We start from the raw sequence: 20,509 nt of genomic DNA, 5'->3' as shown, positions 1-20,509 counted from the left end.
GTTTGCCGAAGTAATCCCATTCCTGATGTCCAGGCGGAGCTTCAAGGAATCCTCAGAACCTTAGGCCCCCTACAAAACCTTTCACCTGACTCCATCAAACTCCTCACCCCACCGTCACCTCGCACTCCTACCTTCTACCTACTTCCTAAAATTCACAAACCCAAACATCCTGGCCGCCCCATTGTAGCTGGTTACCAAGCCCCCACAGAACGTATCTCTGCCTACGTAGATCAACACCTTCAACCCATTACATGCAGTCTCCCATCCTTCATCAAAGACACCAGCCACTTTCTCAAACGCCTGGAATCCGTACCCAGTCTGTTACCCCCAGAAACCATCCTGGTAACCATTGATGCCACTTCCCTATACACAAATATCCCGCACGTCCAGGGCCTCGCTGCAATGGAGCACTTCCTTTCACGCCGATCACCTGCCACCCTACCTAAAACCTCTTTCCTCGTCACCTTAGCCAGCTTCATCCTGACCCACAACTTCTTCACTTTTGAAGGCCAGACATACCAACAATTAAAGGGAACAGCCATGGGTACCAGGATGGCCCCCTCGTATGCCAACCTATTTATGGGTCGCTTAGAGGAAGCCTTCTTGGTTACCCAAGCCTGCCAACCCAAAGTTTGGTACAGATTTATTGATGACATCTTCATGATCTGGACTCACAGTGAAGAACAACTCCAGAATTTCCTCTCCAACCTCAACTCCTTTGGTTCCATCAGATTCACCTGGTCCTACTCCAAATCCCATGCCACTTTCCTAGATGTTGACCTCCATCTGTCCAATGGCCAGCTGCACACATCCGTCCACATCAAACCCACCAACAAGCAACAGTACCTCCATTATGACAGCTGCCACCCATTCCATATCAAACGGTCCCTTCCCTACAGCCTAGGCCTTCGTGGCAAACGAATCTGCTCCAGTCCTGAATCCCTCGACCATTACACCAACAACCTGAAAACAGCTTTCGCATCCCGCAACTACCCTCCCAACCTGGTACAGAAGCAGATAACCAGAGCCACTTCCTCATCCCCTCAAACCCAGAACCTCTCACAGAAGAACCCCAAAAGTGCCCCACTTGTAACAGAATACTTCCCGGGACTGGATCAGACCTTGAATGTGGCTCTCCAGCAGGGATACGACTTCCTAAAATCCTGCCCCGAAATGAGATCCATCCTTCATGAAATCCTCCCCACTCCACCAAGAGTGTCTTTCCGCCGTCCACCTAACCTTCGTAACCTCTTGGTTCATCCCTATGAAATCCCCAAACCACCTCCCCTACCCTCTGGCTCCTACCCTTGCAACCGCCCCCGGTGTAAAACCTGTCCTATGCACCCTCCCACCACCACCTACTCCAGTCCTGTAACCCGGAAGGTGTACACAATCAAAGGGAGAGCCACATGTGAAAGCACCCACGTGATTTACCAACTGACCTGCCTGCACTGTGATGCTTTCTATGTGGGAATGACCAGCAACAAACTGTCCATTCGCATGAATGGACACAGGCAGACAGTGTTTGTTGGTAATGAGGATCACCCTGTGGCTAAACATGCCTTGATGCACGGCCAGCACATCTTGGCACAGTGTTACACCGTCCGAGTTATCTGGATACTTCCCACCAACACCAACCTATCCGAACTCCGGAGATGGGAACTCGCCCTTCAGTATATCCTCTCTTCTCGATATCCGCCAGGCCTCAACCTCCGCTAATTTCAAGTTGCCGCCGCTCATACCTCACCTGTCTTTCAACAACTTCTTTGCCTCTGTACTTCCGCCTCGACTGACATCTCTGCCCTTAACTCTTTGCCTTTAAATATGTCTGCTTGTGTCTGTGTATGTGCGGATGGATATGTGTGTGTGTGTGCGAGTGTACACCTGTCCTTTTTGTCCTTTTTTTCCCCTAAGGGAAGTCTTTCCGCTCCCGGGATTGGAATGACTCCTTACCCTCTCCCTTAAAACCCACACCCTTTCATTTTTCCCTCTCCTTCCTTCCTTCCTGACGAAGCAACTGCCAGTTGCGAAAGCTCGTAATTCTGTGTGTGTGTTTGTGTGTTTTGTTCATGTGCCTGTCTGCCGGCGCTTTCCCGCTTGGTAAGTCTTGGAATCTTTGTTTTTAATATATTTTTCCCATGTGGAAGTTTCTTTCTGTTTTATATATATATATATATATATATATATATATATATATATATATATATATATATATATATATATATATATACACACACTCCTGGAAATGGAAAAAAAACACTGACACCGGTGTGTCAGACCCACCACACTTGCTCCGGACACTGCGAGAGGGCTGTACAAACAATGATCACACGCACGGCACAGCGGACACACCAGGAACCGCGGTGTTGGCCGTCGAATGGCGCTAGCTGCGCAGCATTTGTGCACCGCCGCCGTCAGTGTCAGCCAGTTTGCCGTGGCATACGGAGCTCCATCGCAGTCTTTAACACTGGTAGCATGCCGCGACAGCGTGGATGTGAAACGTATCTGCAGTTGACGGACTTTGAGCGAGGGCATATAGTGGGCATGCGGGAGGCCGGGTGGACGTACTGCCGAATTGCTCAACAGGTGGGGCGTGAGGTCTCCACAGTACATCGATGTTGTCGCCAGTGGTCGGCGGAAGGTGCACGTGCCCGTTGACCTGGGACTGGACCGCAGTGACGCACGGATGCACGCCAAGACCGTAGGATCCTACGCAGTGCCGTAGGGGACCGCACCGCCACTTCCCAGCAAATTAGGGACACTGTTGCTCCTGGGGAATTGGCGAAGACCATTCGCAACCGTCTCCATGAAGCTGGGCTACGGTCCCGCACACCGTTAGGCCGTCTTCCGCTCACGCCCCAACATCGTGCAGCCCGCCTCCAGTGGTGTCGCGACAGGCGTGAATGGAGGGACGAATGGAGACGTGTCGTATTCAGCGATGAGAGTCGCTTCTGCCTTGGTGCCAATGATGGTCGTATGCGTGTTTGGCGCCGTGCAGGTGAGCGCCACAATCAGGACTGCATACGACCGAGGCACACAGGGCCAACACCCGGCATCATGGTGTGGGGAGCGATCTCCTACACTGGCCGTACACCTCTGGTGATCGTCGAGGGGACACTGAATAGTGCACGGTACATCCAAACCGTCATCGAACCCATCGATCTACCATTCCTAGACCGTCAAGGGAACTTGCTGTTCCAACAGGACAATGCACGTCCGCATATATCCCGTGCCACCCAACGTGCTCTATAAGGTGTAAGTCAACTACCCTGGCCAGCAAGATCTCCGGATCTGTCACCCTTTGAGCATGTTTGGGACTGGATGAAGCGTCGTCTCACGCGGTCTGCACGTCCAGCACGAACGCTGGTCCAACTGAGGCGCCAGGTGGAAATGGCATGGCAAGCCGTTCCACAGGACTACATCCAGCACCTCTACGATCGTCTCCATGGGAGAATAGCAGCCTGCATTGCTGCGAAAGGTGGATATACACTGTACTAGTGCCGACATTGTGCATGCTCTGTTACCTGTGTCTATGTGCCTGTGGTTCTGTCAGTGTGATCATGTGATGTATCTGACCCCAGGAATGTGTCAATAAAGTTTCCCCTTCCTGGGACAATGAATTCACGGTGTTCTTATTTCAATTTCCAGGAGTGTATATATTAACGGTTTTTGTGATAATATTTACTATATAAATGACTTATTAGTGGTTTCTTCATTCACCTTTGCCTTTCTTGTGTTGTGACCTGATATTTGTGAAAGTTTCGTATCGAGCAACTTAACCTCTTACCCGTGTTTACATTCTGCACTGACCAGTTGCACCTGTAGCGGCACATCGAAAGTTAAGTACTAATTAATTGTTTGTGTATAATAGTTTATTTAGGAACTTTAGTAGTCTTCAACTGGTGTTCTTAGTGTTTTCCGGTGAAATAACTTCAGAAGAAATTTTTGCAAACTGCTTTCAGTTTCATTGCTGTGTCATTAGACATTTGATTTTCTTTCTGTGTTAGTATTTTGTTATATTCTCATTTGTTGTTGATTAATACTGTCAATAATAGTAGTTACTTCCCTTGTAGAGCAAGTTTGTGATTATTGTAGTCAGTTTTTAACATCTTCTTATTGTAGTAGCGGAACTTAGATAAAGCTGTTTTCTTGTTTCAATAACTATAATTTTACCATGAGTGAGAAGTGTGGGCTTTGCCGTAGGTTCGTGAGTAGTGGATTGCGGTGTGAGACTTGTTCAAAGTATTTTCACTGGGGGGAATGCAGTGGGGAAGCCAGTGGGCATTCTGGTGAGATCCTCTCCTGGAACCGCAGGTTATGTAGCAAGAGTAAGTTGATAGAGGAGCAGGAGCGTAAGATCTGTGCCCTTCAGGTGCAGTTGAAAAATGTACAGGACGAGCCAGATAGGATGAGGAGGGAGAAGGGGGTTGGGGAATGGGAGCTGGCTGTTGGCAAGAGATCTGCTAGGAGAAGGAGATTTTCAGATAGTTTTACTATTGGTGTTTGTAATAGATATGACCAACTGTCAGTCTAGTGGAGAGGAATCAATAGTAGCTGTAGATGTAGGAAGTATGCAGCAGACCTCAGCAGTTAGGTGGCTAGGACAGTTGCAAAGTCCAAGAGAAAGAAGAAGGTTCTGCTGTTAGGTAGTTCTCATGGTAGAGGTGTAGGCCAGCAGTTGCAGGAAGTTTTGGGGAGTGAGTACCAGGTCACCAGCATTGTGAAGCCTAATGCAGGATTGGCTCAAGTGACTGTTAACATAGGGGGGTTATGTAGTGATTTTACTAAAGAGGACCGGGTAGTGATTGTGGGTGGGGCTGGTAATAGTATTGAGAGGGATGGGGAGTATGACATAGATGGTGACCTGGAAGAGATAGCCACTCAGACTGGCAACACGAATGTGCATTTCGTGGAACTGTTTCAGCATCACGATCGGCCTCATCTTAATACAGCCGTCAGGCATAATAACATGAGACTTGGGGGTGCGCTGATGACAGAAGGCATGAGTCACTTTTCAGTGGTGTCGGTGGAGTCTATCAGCAGGATGGGTTTCACTAGACATGGCCTGCACCTCAACAGGTATGGAAAGGGGAGGTTGGCAAAGCTTATAGGTGACAACATAGGTGGGGGTGGTGGGATCTCTCATGGGAAAATTCCGGTAGTTGTGGGTGTTAGAGCTGTACCTTTTTTAGATTGAAGTCAGCTGATAGGTATTCCTGCTTAAGGGAAGTCTCTCTAACAAAGAAACCACTTTCGACAAAGCTTAGGTATCCAATTAATGAGGGAATTAATATATTTCATCAAAATATACAGGGTATTAGAGATAAAGTCAGTGAACTGCTTATAGATGTTGACTCTGAAATTATTGGTATATCTGAACACTTTTTAAATAAGGAGATAATTCAGAGGCTTCCTTTACCAGGATACAGGTTGGCTGGCAGCTTTTCTAGGTGCTCTTTGTGGTGTGGGGGAATAGCCATGTATGTGAAAAATGGTGTCCCATTTGAGTCAATGATGTTTCAAAGTATTGCACTGAAAAGGTGTTTGAATGTTGTGCAGATGTGGTTAAATTTAGTGGAGCTAAACTTCTTACTGTTGTTATTTATAGATCCCCAGACTTCCGAGTTCACAACATTTTTGCTAAAGCTAGAGGAGGTTCTTGGTTCACTTTATAGGAAATACAAAAAGTTAGTTATATGTGGTGACTTCAATATTAATTGTATAAGTGATTGTGCAAGGAAAAGGATGCTGGTAGAACTCCTTAATTCATATAATCTTATGCAAACCGTATTCTTTCCAACGAGAGTGCAAGGGAACAGTAGAACAACCATAGACAATATTTTTGTTCATTCCTCATTACTAGAAGGGCATCCTGTTAGCAAAAAGGTGAATGGCCTTTCAGATCATGATGCACAAATTTTAACTCTAAAAGATATTTGTGCTGCATCACGTGTTAAATATAGTCATCAGCTGTTTGGGAAAGCAGATTCAGTTGCTGTAAAGACATTTGTAAACCTCATCAAGGAACAAGAGTGGCAAGATGTTTAAAGCGCTGATACAGTAGACAATAAATATAATGCTTTTCTCAAGACTTCTCTCATGCTCTTTGAAAGTTGCTTTCCGTTAGAGTGTTCAAAACAGGGTACTAGCACAAACAGGCAGCCTGGGTGGCTGACTAGAGGGATAAGAATATCTTGTAGAACAAAGTGGCAGTTATATCAAAACGTTAGAAACAGTCACAATCTAAAAGCAGTAGCCCATTACAAACAGTATTGTCAGGTGCTTAAAAACGTTATTAGGAAGGCAAAAAGTATGTGGTATGCGGATAGAATAGCTAAGTCTCAGGATAAAATTAAAACCATATGGTCAGTCGTAAAGGAAGTGGCTGGTCTGCAGAGACAGGTCGAGGATATACACTCCTGGAAATGGAAAAAAGAACACATTGACACCGGTGTGTCAGACCCACCATACTTGCTCCGGACACTGCGAAAGGGCTGTACAAGCAATGATCACACGCACGGCACAGCGGACACACCAGGAACAGCGGTGTTGGCCGTCGAATGGCGCTAGCTGTGCAGCATTTGTGCACCGCCGCCGCCAGTGTCAGCCAGTTTGCCGTGGCATACGGAGCTCCATCGCAGTCTTTAACACTGGTAGCATGCCGCGACAGCATGGACGTGAACAGTATGTGCAGTTGACGGACTTTGAGCGAGGGCGTATAGTGGGCATGCGGGAGGCCGGGTGGACGTACCGCCGAATTGCTCAACACGTGGGGCATGAGGTCTCCACAGTACATCGATGTTGTCGCCAGTGGTCGGCGGAAGGTGCACGTGCCCGTCGACCTGGGACCAGACCGCAGCGACGCACGGATGCGTGCCAAGACCGTAGGATCCTACGCAGTGCCGTAGGGTACCGCACCGCCACTTCCCAGCAAATTAGGGACACTGTTGCTCCTGGGGTATCGGCGAGGACCTTTCGCAACCGTCTCCATGAAGCTGGGCTACAGTCCCGCACACCGTTAGGCCGTCTTCCGCTCACGCTCCAACATCGTGCAGCCCACCTCCAGTGGTGTCGCGACAGGCATGAATGGAGGGACGAATGGAGACGTGTCGTCTTCAGCGATGAGAGTCGCTTCTGCCTTGGTGGCAATGATGGTCGTATGCGTGTTTGGTGCCGTGCAGGTGAGCGCCACAATCAGGACTGCATACGACCGAGGCACACAGGGCCAACACCCGGCATCATGGTGTGGGGAGCGATCTCCTACACTGGCCGTACACCTCTGGCGATCGTCGAGGGGACACTGAATAGTGCACGGTACATCCAAACCGTCATTGAACCCATCGTTCTACCATTCCTAGACCGGCAGGGGATCTTGCTGTTCCAACAGGACAATGCACGTCCGCATGTATCCCGTGCCACCCAACGTGCTCCGGATCTGTCCCCCATTGAGCATGTTTGGGACTGGATGAAGCGTCGTCTCACGCGGTCTGCATGTCCAGCACGAACGCTGGTCCAACTGAGGCGCCAGGTGGAAATGGCATGGCAAGCTGTTCCACAGGACTACATCCAGCATCTCTACGATCGTCTCCATGGGAGAATAGCAGCCTGCATTGCTGCGAAAGGTGGATATACACTGTACTAGTGCCGACATTGTGCATGCTCTGTTGCCTGTGTCTATGTGCCTGTGGTTCTGTCAGTGTGATCATGTGATGTATCTGACCCCATGAATGTGTCAATAAAGTTTCCCCTTCCTGGGACAATGAATGCACGGTGTTCTTATTTCAGTTTCCAGGAGTGTAGAATCAGTGCATAGTGAGAATGCCTGTCTTACTGATAAGTCGCATATATGTACAGTATTTAATAATCACTTTCTGAATATAGCAGGTGAACTAAATAGAAACCTAGTCCCAACAGGGAATCATATAGCGCTTGTATAGCTTGTATAAAAAAGTGTTCCGAGACTGTTACCTGAAATGCTCCTCCATGATACTGACAAGAGGGAGATTGAGTTAATAATTAAATCACTAAAGACCAAGAACCCTCATGGATATGACGGGGTATCTAGCACACTACTGAAGTATTGTTCCATGTATGTTAGCCCAGTACTTAGCCATATCTGTAACTTTTCCTTTAGGAGTGCTCGGTTTCCTGACCGATTAAAGTACTCGGTAATGAAGCCACTTTATAAAAAGGGAGACAGGGATAATATTGACAATTATAGACCTATTTCTATGCCATCAGTGTTTGCTAAAGTTATCGAGAAGGTTGTATATACAAGGTTACTGGACCATTTAAATTCACATAATTTGCTGTCAAATGTACAGTTTGGTTTTATTAACGGCTTAACAACTGAAAATGCTATATTCTCTTGTCTCTGTGAGGTTTTGGATGGATTAAATAAAAGGTTGTGAACGTTAGGTGTTTTCTTTGATTTAACGAAGGCTTTTGACTGTGTTGACCACAAAATATTACTGCAGAAGTTGGACCATTATGGAGTAAGGGGAGTAGCTTACAATTGGTTCACCTCTTACTTTAAGAACAGAAAGCAGAAGGTAATTCTCCGCAATACTGAGAGTGGTAGTGATGTTCAGACCCAATGGGGCACTGTTAAGTGGAGCATTCCCCAAGGGTCGGTACTGGGGCCACTGCTGTTTCTTATTTATATAAATGATATGCCTTTCAGTATTACAGGTGATCCAAAAATATTTCTGTTTGCTGATGACACCAGCTTGGTAGTGAAGGATCTTGTGTGTAATATTGAAACGTTATCAAATAATGTAGTTCATGAAATAAGTTGGTGGCTTGTGGAAAATAATTTGATGCTAAATCACTGTAAGACTCAGTTTTTACAGTTTCTAACTCACAGTTCAACAAGAACTGATATTTTAATCAGACAGAATGGGCATATTATAAGCGAGACGGAACAGTTCAAGTTCCTAGGCGTTCGGATAGATAGTAAGCTGTTGTGGAAAGCCCATGTTCAGGATCTTGTTCAGAAACTAAATGCTGCTTTATTTACCATTAGAACAGTATCTGAAATAAGTGACATTTCAACACGAAAAGTAGTCTACTTCGCATATTTTCATACGCTTATGTCATATGGTATTATTTTTTGGGGTAATTCTTCTGATTCAAAATGGGTATTTTTGGCTCAAAAATGGGCTGTTCGAGCTATGTGTGGTATAAGTTAGAAAACCTCTCTTCGACCCCTATTCAATAGTCTGGGAATTTTGACATTGCCCTCATAGTACATATTTTCTTTAATGTCGTTTGTTATTAGCAATATTAGCTTATTCCCAAGAGTTAGCAGCTTTCACTCAGTTAATACTAGGCAGAAATCAAATCTGCATGTGGAACGCACTTTCTTGACTCTTGTGCAGAAAGGAGTGCAGTATTTTACTGCATCCATTTTCAAGAAGCTACCACAAGAACTCAAAAATCTTAGCAGTAGCCCAAACACTTTTAAGTCTAAAGTAAAGAGTTTCCTCATGGCTCACTCCTTCTATTCTGTCGAGGAGCTCCTGGAAGAGCTAAAAAATTAAGCAAATTCAAGTGTTACATTCTTGATTTTCTTTATTTAAACTAACGACTTGTTGCCTGAATATGCTTCTGATATTTCATTTTATCTGTTTGTACAGTCTACAACTGAATATGTTTCTTATATTTCATTTTATCTGTTTCTACAATCGTGTTATAATTTCATGTATTGACTCGTTCCATGACCATGAAGACTTCTCCTTAATGTGGTCCCACAGGGGGGGGGGGGGGGGGGGTTGAAAGTACTTAAACCAACAAACTCTGAGAGCTTGTAGGGGACATCAAAACAAATATTTTTCCCTAATGTCATTTTCTCCTATGAGGATTATTTAAACCAATGGAGGCCGTATTACGCTTTTTAGTTACTAGAGGCCGTATTACGATCTTCAGTTGTTAGAGGGTGTATTACGCTCTTCAGTTATAGGCAACTGCTGTACACCAGTGTAGTAGTGCATTATCTCTGTTTACTAATGGAGTGATACACATGGGTTGAGGACACGGATATGGTTGGTGCGTACTACGTAGCACACCACAACGGACGAGCTGTACCGCAGGTTTATCAACAACAATATCCTGATCACCGTATCCCACATCATTCGACCTTTGCTGCTGTGTACCAATGTCTGCGTGAGACTGGGTCATTTAGCAGACAGGGACGCCGTTGCACGGTAAGAACACTGCAATTGGAGGAAGATGTCTTGCAGCATGTGGAGTGGGATCCTTCAATCAGAATTTGTGCAATTGCACGTAATGTGGGGACGAATCAGACAAATGTAAGAACAGTCCTTCAAGAGCAATTGTTACGCCCAATTCACTTACAGTGTGTCCGCAACCTGGAACCAGGTGATTATCCACCCAGAGCACAGTTTTTGCAGTGGTACCCGAAACAGAGTGAAATGCATCCTACATTTCCATCCTCTGTGGTGTTTACTGATGAAGCAAAGTTCAGGCATGATGGAGTCTTCAACATGCACAATTCGCATGTTTGGAGTGAGGATAACCCGCATGCCTCATTTACTAGCACTCATCAAGTGCGGTTCTTCGTTAATGCGTGGGTCGGTGTTCTTGGGGCCTGTTTAATTGGGCCGTATCTGCTACCTAGGCCCTTAAATGGCAGGCACTATTACAATTTTCTCGCCAGAGCATTGCCAGAATTGCTGAAAGACGTCATGCTCCCTTCCAGACAATGTATGTGGTTCCAACATGATGGGGCGGCGGCACGTTTCAGTCATCGTGTGTGTCGATTCCTGAACCGACGGTTCCCAGAAAAGTGGATTGGCAGAGGCAGTCACGTACCGTGGCCTGCTAGGTCCCCAAATTTGTCCCCTCTGGACTTTTTTTGTGTGGGGACAGATGTGCAACATTGTTTATGTAACTCCTGTTGCATCAGAAGAGGACCTGGTTGCCCGGATAGTAGCACCAGCAGGAACAATTCAGGATACTCCTGGGGTTTTTGCCCGTGTCAGACAGAACATGATCCGATGATGTAACCTTTGTTTACATGTCAGTGGAGGCATTTGTGAAAATCTACTGTAATTGAAATTGAGTTGTGTTAATGTTTTGTGTCTTGGTAAAAAAAAATGGAAAAGTTTGTGGGGTTAATTAATTTGCTGCCAGAGAAATATTCCTCTACTGGTTTAAATAGTCCTCATAGGAGAAAATGACATTAGGGAAAAATATTTGTTTTGATGTCCCCTACAACCTCCCAGAGTTTGTCAGTTTAAATACTTTTCACCCTGTATAAGTCACAGACTGCTTGAGCATTAGGATGGCAGCAATAGACAGTTAATAGTTATAAGTAAAACAGTTGCAGCTATAAGGTAAGGACAGCAATAAAACTCGCTGAACCTGGCAACCTTTGTCAGATTACAGCTACCCTTACAGCCAACATCTGTCACCACTTCATGCAGTCATAATCATTGATCCCTTCTAAACAGGTGGAAACCATAACATTGGTAACTGTCCTTTAAATTTCAAACACAAAGCAATTATAATAGTAGATATACTCATGGATATCTACATCTGCATTGGATTTTATCAAGAAAATTATTATTGCTGTGGAAATCTGATTGTATGTCTGTGGATACCTGAAACTGTGCAGAACTCTAAGTATAAATTAGTAATTAATGCAGGTTGCTTGTAATAGTTAGAAAACTTTGGAATTCATACCTCATAATAAGACCACATACAAGTTTATTTAGTCATCCATGCAGTTTTCCAGGCAGTTTTATTTGGTGTATTATTGACACATTTTCTATAATATATCATTCTTTAGGCTTGTTTTACCTTATTTACCTCACAATATCTGTTTCCAAGACAAAATGTACTATATAACATTGCAGGTGAGGATCCAAGGTTGCTGGGATTTTACCATAACTGTGGCTACAACTCAGCCGGAATGATGTTTGGAGGTGGTTGTGGAGAACAAATGGCTCAGTGGATTATTAATGGACGGCCAGAGCTGCATATGTTCAGCTACGACATAAGGTAATCATGCTGACATGGATTTAGACTTAACGAATGGGTTCTCAGACCAGAATTCCCACACTCTAAAGAACCGCAGTTATTGGAATTGTGACAATATACCAAGGAATGATCATTTATTACATGAAGATATATTAATGTACTCTTATCTATATTTCTGGTTTTCTTTCTTTTTTCCCCCAAAGCAGAAATACTTTCAGTGTGCTTCTAGTGTTTCTTGCAGCAAATGAGTATCATTAACTTATGTAGCATTAAAATTAGAAATTGTATTAAAACTATGATTGAATGCATCGTAATGATGAAGAATCTGAACAAATGGCATAAAATTACTGTTCATGACTAATTTCCCCCCCCCCCCCTCCCCTCCCCGCCCTGGAAACCATTGAAGTTTGGCTTCTTCAGGGTGACTGCAAGTCAATGGCAGATTTCATAACATAATATTTTAATCAGCACTAAACTTAAGTCTCAGTATTGGTATTTATTATTATTTATTACAGGACTTTCATTGCCATATAGAGATCATCACCCATTTATTTTCAGTGTTGGTGAAAATATAGCATAATCTAATTATCCAATAATAATAATAATCATTCATCCTGTATATTCAATTCTGAGATATTTATGGAGAAAAGAGAGAGAGAGAGAGAGAGAGAGAGAGAGAGAGAGAGAGAGAGAGAGAGAGAGAGAGTACAATAAACTGGAATAACAAGTGATGGATATTTCATAGTGAGGCATGGTTTTTCATTATTCCATCAATGTTTTGCATTTTAGCTGCAAATAACACTGCTATGATACTGTAATCTGATTTTTTTCACTGAGATTACATTCATATGATTTCTTTATTTCACAGAAACTGAAACTCAAGAAGTATTCAAGCCATCTTAATTATAGTTTTGAAGATAAACTTTGAGTTAACTTATGTGATTGTCATTGTCAGTTTGATAACTGTTTGCATCTATAAAACATCACTTGAACAAATTTGATATTTACAATAAGAGTGTCTCTATCTTTCAATTTGCTTCTGTAAGTCACCATTTAAGGGTTTAACTTTTATTTGCAGGATGAGGTCAGTTTTACAATTGTTAACTGCTGTGTAAACATAAGAATCTGTAGTTTTCTTACTATGATGTGATTAAAATTCCATGACTACAGATTTAGTTCTGATATTTTTGCAGACGCTTTCGATCTGACCAAACTAAAGATCAAGAATGGATAAGGGAAAGAAGTCATGAGAGCTATGTAATGAATTACAGTATTGTATTTCCAAATGATCAGCCTTTAGGTGGTAGGAACTTCCGAAAAGGCCCATTGCATGATGTAAGTTACTTGTTGCATGTTATCCTACAAAACCCATTTTAAGCTAATAAGTTGGTGTGAATAATAGTAAAACTGAAGTAATAACTTCTTGGTTCCATAGGCTGCAAGACTTACAGTTCTTCCTAGTACCTGAAAATTCTGCTAAAATCTGTGTACAGGTTGCCCTCCTTTTCCTTGATACTTTCTAATAGTCTTTAGTATTTTCCTATCACTAATTTTTGCACATACCTTTTTCTTTAGACTTACTCTTCCCTTTTCTGTCTCCTTTGTCAAAGGTTCTATGTTGACTATTCCTCCTTCATACTGGTACCCAGATGCCTAAATTCCACTGTTGTTTTATCGTGCAGATCTTCTTCCACTTACATCATTCTGTTGTACATATAACTTTAGGGATATAATGCATGTGACGTAAAGTTATGCTTTTCAAATGACTTTACTTTTTCAAACATAAGAAAACCTGAATATCTACTCTATGTGGAACAGTAAACTGTCTCCACATTTAAAGGGTGTTCATCACTGAACATTTTCAGCATTCAGTATAATTAATCTGTTGCCAGATGTTATAATTACATTTTTCATTGTGTAGAAATAACTTAATTGATATTAGTAGTCTGCAGAGTTTCATAGAATGTCCATATAAAGTACAGTTATAAATGGTAGCACCTTTGCCCATGTAATATAGAGTAAATCTTCTCCCCATAGACATTAAAAATGTTCTGAGAGGCACTAACCAAAGTCACATCTTCAACTTTCTCTATCTTATTAAACACTAATATAGGTTCAATTCAATGTACATATTCATATTGTAGCTCATTTATTGGTTCCTGGAACAAGGTTATGTGATATGAATATGTGTCCTTTGGTACAATTTATGTTTGTTAGTATCTCTGTATATAAATGTATAAGGGGCAGTCAAATGAAAATGAGACAAAAAGGAATTGAGTTGTTTTTATTTCAAAAGTAATTACCCACATGTTGCCAAGGTTGTTTAGACTATACTGTAGAACTTTTGCTGGGGCACCATCAATTTGTTTTGGATGAACAGGTGCACACCTGGGTACAATTATGGTTCCATAGGCAACTAAAAACATTTTTCCGTGAAGGTATTAACCATCTTGTCTTACAATGGGATAAATGTATTAACAGCTATGTTTATTACTTTTGAAATAACAAACAGTTTACTTACTTTTTTCTGTCTGTTTAATTTTCTTTTGGCTGTCCCTTATACTTCTTTCCATGTTAATGTGCTGCATATACCAGATGCTATAACTTTCAAATCATTGTTTCTTCACAGGAATTGCTTAATGCAGGTGTTGTTTATGAGGAGAAACAAGGATGGGAGAGACCGGGGTACTTTTTGCAGAGTGGTATAGCTCCTGTTCAGAAGTATGATTGGTTTGGCTCCTATGGATCATCTAGAAATCCAGAGACTCCTTATGAAAGTCTGTTGCAAGGGGATAGAACATTTGGATTCTCAAAGCACCATCATGCAGTACGTTCAAATGAGTTTTTTATTTTTGGAATAGAAGAGAAACATCGACTTACACCAGCTGAAATAAGAAGTATGGGAGCAGGGCTAATAGATGCACAGATTTAGAATACTGAGCTATCTTTCTTTATCTTTAAATTTTTTATGTGGAAAAAGATGCTGGTGCCATTTCTAATGAATAAGCTGTATGAAAACTATTAATAGCTGCTGCTTAACATTGTTGGCTGCTGACTGTTACACGAGAGTAACTGCAATTTTAATGCACAAAATGATTGTAGTTGTTTATAAGATGTTCCCTCCCTCTAGAAAAATATCACTATAATCAAATGAATACTAAACTACCAATAGCAGATAAATGCCAGATACATAATATAAGTGAGGCAGCAGCCTTTTCAAAAGTAGCAGCTTTTCTTAATTAACTTGATTAAATTTAGTTGTCATAAGCATAGATAGCATTCGATAGTATATGGATAGTTTCCTGTTATGTGATATGGTGTCAGATTAAGTTTCTGTTATTTCCTTGTCTTTTGTTAATTAATGTGTATCTTCACTCATTCCACATCCATGAATGTGTTCCTTCTTTATGGGAACTGCAGAACAAGATAAATGACCGAATCCTGGAGAAATGCCATGGGGATGAGTTTCCAGTACACCTAATGACATTCCTCTGCAGTTTCAGTAATCTACATAATATGTGTCCACCACGACAGCTGAGTGGTCAGCATCACAGAATGCCATGCGAGAGACCTGTGTTTGATTTCTGGCTTGGTCAGAGATTTTCTTTGCTCAGGGACTGGGTGTTGTGCTGTCATCATCATATTATCCTCGTTGACATGCAAGTTACTGATATGGTGTCAACTAAAAAGACTTGCACCAGGGGATTAGTCTACCTGGCAGGAGGCCCTAGCCACATGACATTTCATTCCATAATATGTGCATAGTTGCTGCACTGGCCCACACTAGTATATAGTATGAAATGTATAGATAAATAAGATCATAGCCCATTTTAGTACTGTGTTCCTGTTGACAAATTTGGACATTCTTCAGGGGAGACATATATTTGTGCTCATTTCTGAACAGATTTTATCTATGCCATGAAAACATTGTAATAACAATGTTTATCCAGAATAACATTTATTTTTTTATCACAGAACTACATATAGTCAGAGCTACTACTCCAAAGAATAATAAGATTGTATCTAATTTGTAATAAGTATATCATTCTGTGACATCCTCCTCAACCCTGTTGGCCTCTGAAGGTGCAACCAGCTGCATAGGAGGACTGATTATATGACCTTCTGGTCTGTGGGTGATTAATGTTCTTTTCCTCTCAGCTCTCCCAGGTGGTACTCACTCTGTTCTGGCCTTCCTCCACATGTGTCAATGGTGCATCTCCTCTAGTATCAGAAAGATGTTCCCAGGGTGGAATGTGTTGAGCCATCCCTGTAGATATTTAACTTCATGCAGATTCCTCAGTTCTGACAGATGTTCTTTGATCCAACATTTCCAAAAGCTGTTATAGAGTTTCTATCTTATCTGGAATTCTTTTACTAGGTTCTTGTTCAGGGTAGGCTCTGGTACTGAAAATTGTTACAAGTTTCTCACAATTCAGAAAAATGGTGAGGGTCAGTGCATCAGCATTGTCTCCATGTGCGATGGGATCTGAGTTCATAGTGGCTTCAATACTAATCAAGGTAGCATTCAACTGTTTTTCACTGAGACTTGTGAGCTCCAATACTTTCTGCAGGCAATGCTTCATAGTGCCCACCATTCTTTGCCACCAACCTGCCCACCAAGTCACTTGTGAGGTAATGAATTTCCATGTAATGCCATGGGGGAGGGGGGGGGGGCAAGGAACTGTTAAGTGATTGTGGTAGTTAGTGCCTTACAAAGTTGTGCTAGTTCCGTGTTTGTCGCATGGAATGTTTTTGTATTGTAAGTGTAAATTGGTTGGCGTAGTACATGTCTTCTTGTGAATCACTGGAGTGCTGTGAGGAACTTATCTATTGACAAGTCTGAACAGAGTTTGAGGTACACAACTTGTGTGGTAGCACATGTGAGAAGAGTGATATGTAACTTGTGCAATTCTCTTCCCACTTTGATGAATAGTGGTCCAGCAAAGTTTATCCCCATTGCAGCAAATGGCTTAGCTAGCATAACTCACTCAGATGGAACAGTGCTTCAATATGTTGCCCTCAGGGGGTCTCATGATCTTACACAGAAAAAGAGTGTAGGATTATTATGATTATCTGACAAGCTCCGAGAATCCAAAACACAGTTTGGAGTTCAGACAGTACAGAACAAATGCGAAAGTGATGGAGGCAACAAGTGTCTCTTTAATAACCAATTGTGTGAAATTGTGGGAATGGTCAAGGAGCATTGAATGTTTTTTACTCTGATGAGGCTAGTACACTGCAGCTCACCTCCTAGGTCTACCAGATTGCCTTCCATGACGGTTGTAAAATTGCAGTTTTTGATTCTCTTAGCAGTGGTAAGTTATTTTGAAGCATGTGTAGTTCTCTGGTGAAGGATTATTTCTTGCTTACTCATATGCAATATACCTGTGCCACCGATCCATCAGTGGCTGTAAGCTCTCCTGAAGATTTCTTTTTCTGATGAATATTCTGCAGAAAATGGAGAGTCGATGTTGGAGTATGAATGAGCCTCTAGTATGGGCTAAGTTTACAAGGGGCATTCAATAAATAATGCAACACATTTTTTTTCTAAAAACAGGTTGGTTTTATTTAGGATTCCAATAAATCATGTTCTTCCTCGTGCCTTTGGCTACAAAACCCTATTTTTCCACATAATTTTGATTCAATGCAATGCTCGTATGCCACCTTACTGTGAGGGCCTATATGCTCACATGGTATCATCCTGCTGGTTGACATCAGAACCAACTTCTTGCTGCCTCAGTAACCTCTCCATCATCCATGTAGTGCTTCCCATGGAGTGCATTCTCCATTGGATCAAACAAATGGAAATAAGAAGGTATGAGATCTGGACTGTGAGGTGGATGAGGAAGAATTGTTCAGTGCAGTTTTATGAGCTTGTCTCAGACATAGAGATGTGTGTGAGACCTTAGGTCATGTGGAGAAGGAGAAGTTCATTAGCATTTTTGTGGTGATGAACATGGTGAAGTCATGTCTTTAGTTACCTGAGACCAGCACAATACTCTTCAGAGTTGACTGTTGCACCATGAGAGTGGACATCAAACAGAATAGCCCCTTCAGAGTCCTAGAAGACAATTGCTGTGGCTTTACCGGTTGAGGGCATGGCTTTGAACCTTGTCATCAGAGAAGAGGAGGTGTGGCGTCATTCCATGGATTGCTGTTTTGTTTTCAGTTTGAGATGATAAACCCATGTTTCATCATCAGTGAGACTGTTGAACAAAAATTGTTATGCTCAGCCTTGAAATGTGCAAGTAATTACACACAGATAGTCCTTCATTGCTCTTTATAGTCTTCTGTTAGGCGGCAAGGCATGCAACAGGCACACACCTTTGGGTACCCCAACTGGTGGACAAGTGTGTCAGCACTACCAACACAAATGTCCAGTTGAGCAGTGAGGTGTTTGATGGTGATCCACCGATTACCATGAATGAGAACGTCCAAATTTTCCAACACTACAGCAGTCACAGCAGTGTGCAGCCAGCTAGTACACGGCAGATTGGAAAGGTTTGCGTGACCTGGTTGTGATGATGAGAGACACCTTGCCCAATGACTCACTGTACTTTTGTGTACTGCCAGTTCCCTGTAGATACTCTGCAAGTGACTGTGCATGTCTATGATGATCTGGTTTTCTGTGAAAAGAAACTCAGTGTTTATGCTCTGTTTGGAACACACCTCCATTATAGATGCCAATTTAAAGATTACACATAGTGCTGCTGCCTATTGGAACTTCAAGAACCTACAGGGGCTGAAGCAAGAATATTCTGTGATGTTGCACAAAAAATTCTGTACTTTCTGAACTGAAACTGGCCTAAAAAAAGAGTGTTCCATTACTTATTGAACGCCCTTTGTAGATAGGTTCATGAGGCAGGGTGGGTCTAGATATTAACAGAACTAGGCTATATGTTTTCTTTGTTTCTCCTCACAAGGTAGTCAATCCACTGTCAGAGTAGCAGATGGCCAACACTCAGGAGAATGTCCAAGCAAAGTGGTCTATGCCACCAATTTTCCAGGGGATGTATTTGACCTTCAAGGAGCCTTCATGGAAGATGACAAGCTGGGTTGTCTTTTCTTGAGCAGTATCTCAATTATATGGGAGACACGTTTGTGTCTCTATTACATGATTACCAGTGAAGTTTTTTCTATCTGGATCACAGCAAGTAAAAACTAATGTGACAGTAGTGTCCCTCCACAATACTGCATCAACAATTTTAAATTCTTTTGTGTGAGAGAAGTAACACAGTAGTTGGGTTCCTACTACTCCAGCTAAAAGTTCCAGTTGCGGCAATGTCATCTTCTTAGTAGGAGTAAGTATGTTCTCACTATAGAATAATGCCCTAACTCATTGAGTTACAACATTATTCTCTAATGCTGTTTGAACATGCAAAGTTCCTCCATATGTTTTTCAGATGTGTTGCAGAATACATGCTCCTGAGTGAGTCCTCCATGAGCTGTAGCAAGGCATTTTGGGACAAGTACCTGTGTTAATGATGGTAAGCTAGATATCGAAGTGTGCCATAATACTCCTAGGTCCCTTGACATGAGTTCATCCCAGCCATTCCACTGCAAAATGTGTACTGGAATAACAATTTTCCAGCAAGAGAGACTGAGGAGAACAGTCAGAGTGGATCAGAGAACCTAGTCATACATTGCAAGTGTTGTTGTTTGTCGCTGACTCTTCTAATGACTTCCTAGTGATTTCACAGGGGTTGATATGGAAGTAGTCAACCTGGCATTCCAGTTTATTCCTAAAGCTTGAGTCTTATCAGGGGGTTCTTGTCAATCTGCCTTCCAAATAGTTTTAAGTAGTTTAGTCATGATAGCCCATTTTGATAATGGAAGAATTATAAGAATTATCAATTTGATTAGGGCTGCAATTCACGGTATATGCTGATCATCAAATTATCACATTCTGCTGTGATCGCATAGTTGTCCATGCACATAATCCTTTTTATAAAAGCTACCATGGTGATAAATGATGTCACACAATTGTCTCCATGTTATCTTAGATTTGCTCAGAGTAAAAATGGGCAGCAGGTCAGGATGACCGGGAGCCTGGTTTAGCAGTATTTTATTATGTTATCCATCATTTTAAGATCTTACATTTGTTCTGATTAGATCTGAACCAAAAGAATCTGGCCAAGTCTTTGTCTTCTTCATTCAAGACCAGTTGAAAGAACACCTGCAAGAGTCTGTGGTAATAGCAGTGGAATGAAGTGTGAATCACAGTAAAATCTCTATTACTTTAGGTAGCACATTTGCTCTTGCCTCTAGTACCTCATTCAAAGAATATGAATTACTTTCGCCAGATGACACATCAAAGACTATCCTCCACTTAGTCTTCCTATGTTTCTCTTTCCGCACTGCCTAATGACACTGATGGCAGAGATAAAACAGGGCCTTCCCTGAAAGTTGAGTGGAAACAGCCTCTACTTCCCCTTCATAATGTAGTCTGTCATTAAGTCATAGTTCATTTGCTTAAAGGCTTCATTTCATTGATATCTTGTCCTCA

The 20,509-nt window shown here is 42.3% G+C and overlaps 1 protein-coding gene across 1 annotated transcript in view; it reads left to right on the top strand.

Annotated features, from left to right (window-relative positions):
* Positions 1–20,509, top strand: part of LOC126299609 (sarcosine dehydrogenase, mitochondrial) — a 274,922-nt gene that overhangs the window by 135,718 nt on the left and 118,695 nt on the right. Inside the window, exons 9-11 of the mRNA XM_049991642.1 lie at positions 11,880–12,024; positions 13,197–13,338; positions 14,633–14,830. Of these exons, the coding sequence (XP_049847599.1) occupies positions 11,880–12,024; positions 13,197–13,338; positions 14,633–14,830 (485 nt within the window). The remainder of the gene's footprint in view (positions 1–11,879; positions 12,025–13,196; positions 13,339–14,632; positions 14,831–20,509) is intronic.

The sequence above is a fragment of the Schistocerca gregaria genome, chromosome X (genome assembly GCF_023897955.1).
Source record: "Schistocerca gregaria isolate iqSchGreg1 chromosome X, iqSchGreg1.2, whole genome shotgun sequence".
NCBI lineage: Eukaryota > Metazoa > Arthropoda > Insecta > Orthoptera > Acrididae > Schistocerca > Schistocerca gregaria.
The sequence above is the reverse complement of the archived record's forward strand: the minus strand, read 5'-3'. Positions and strand labels throughout refer to the sequence as shown.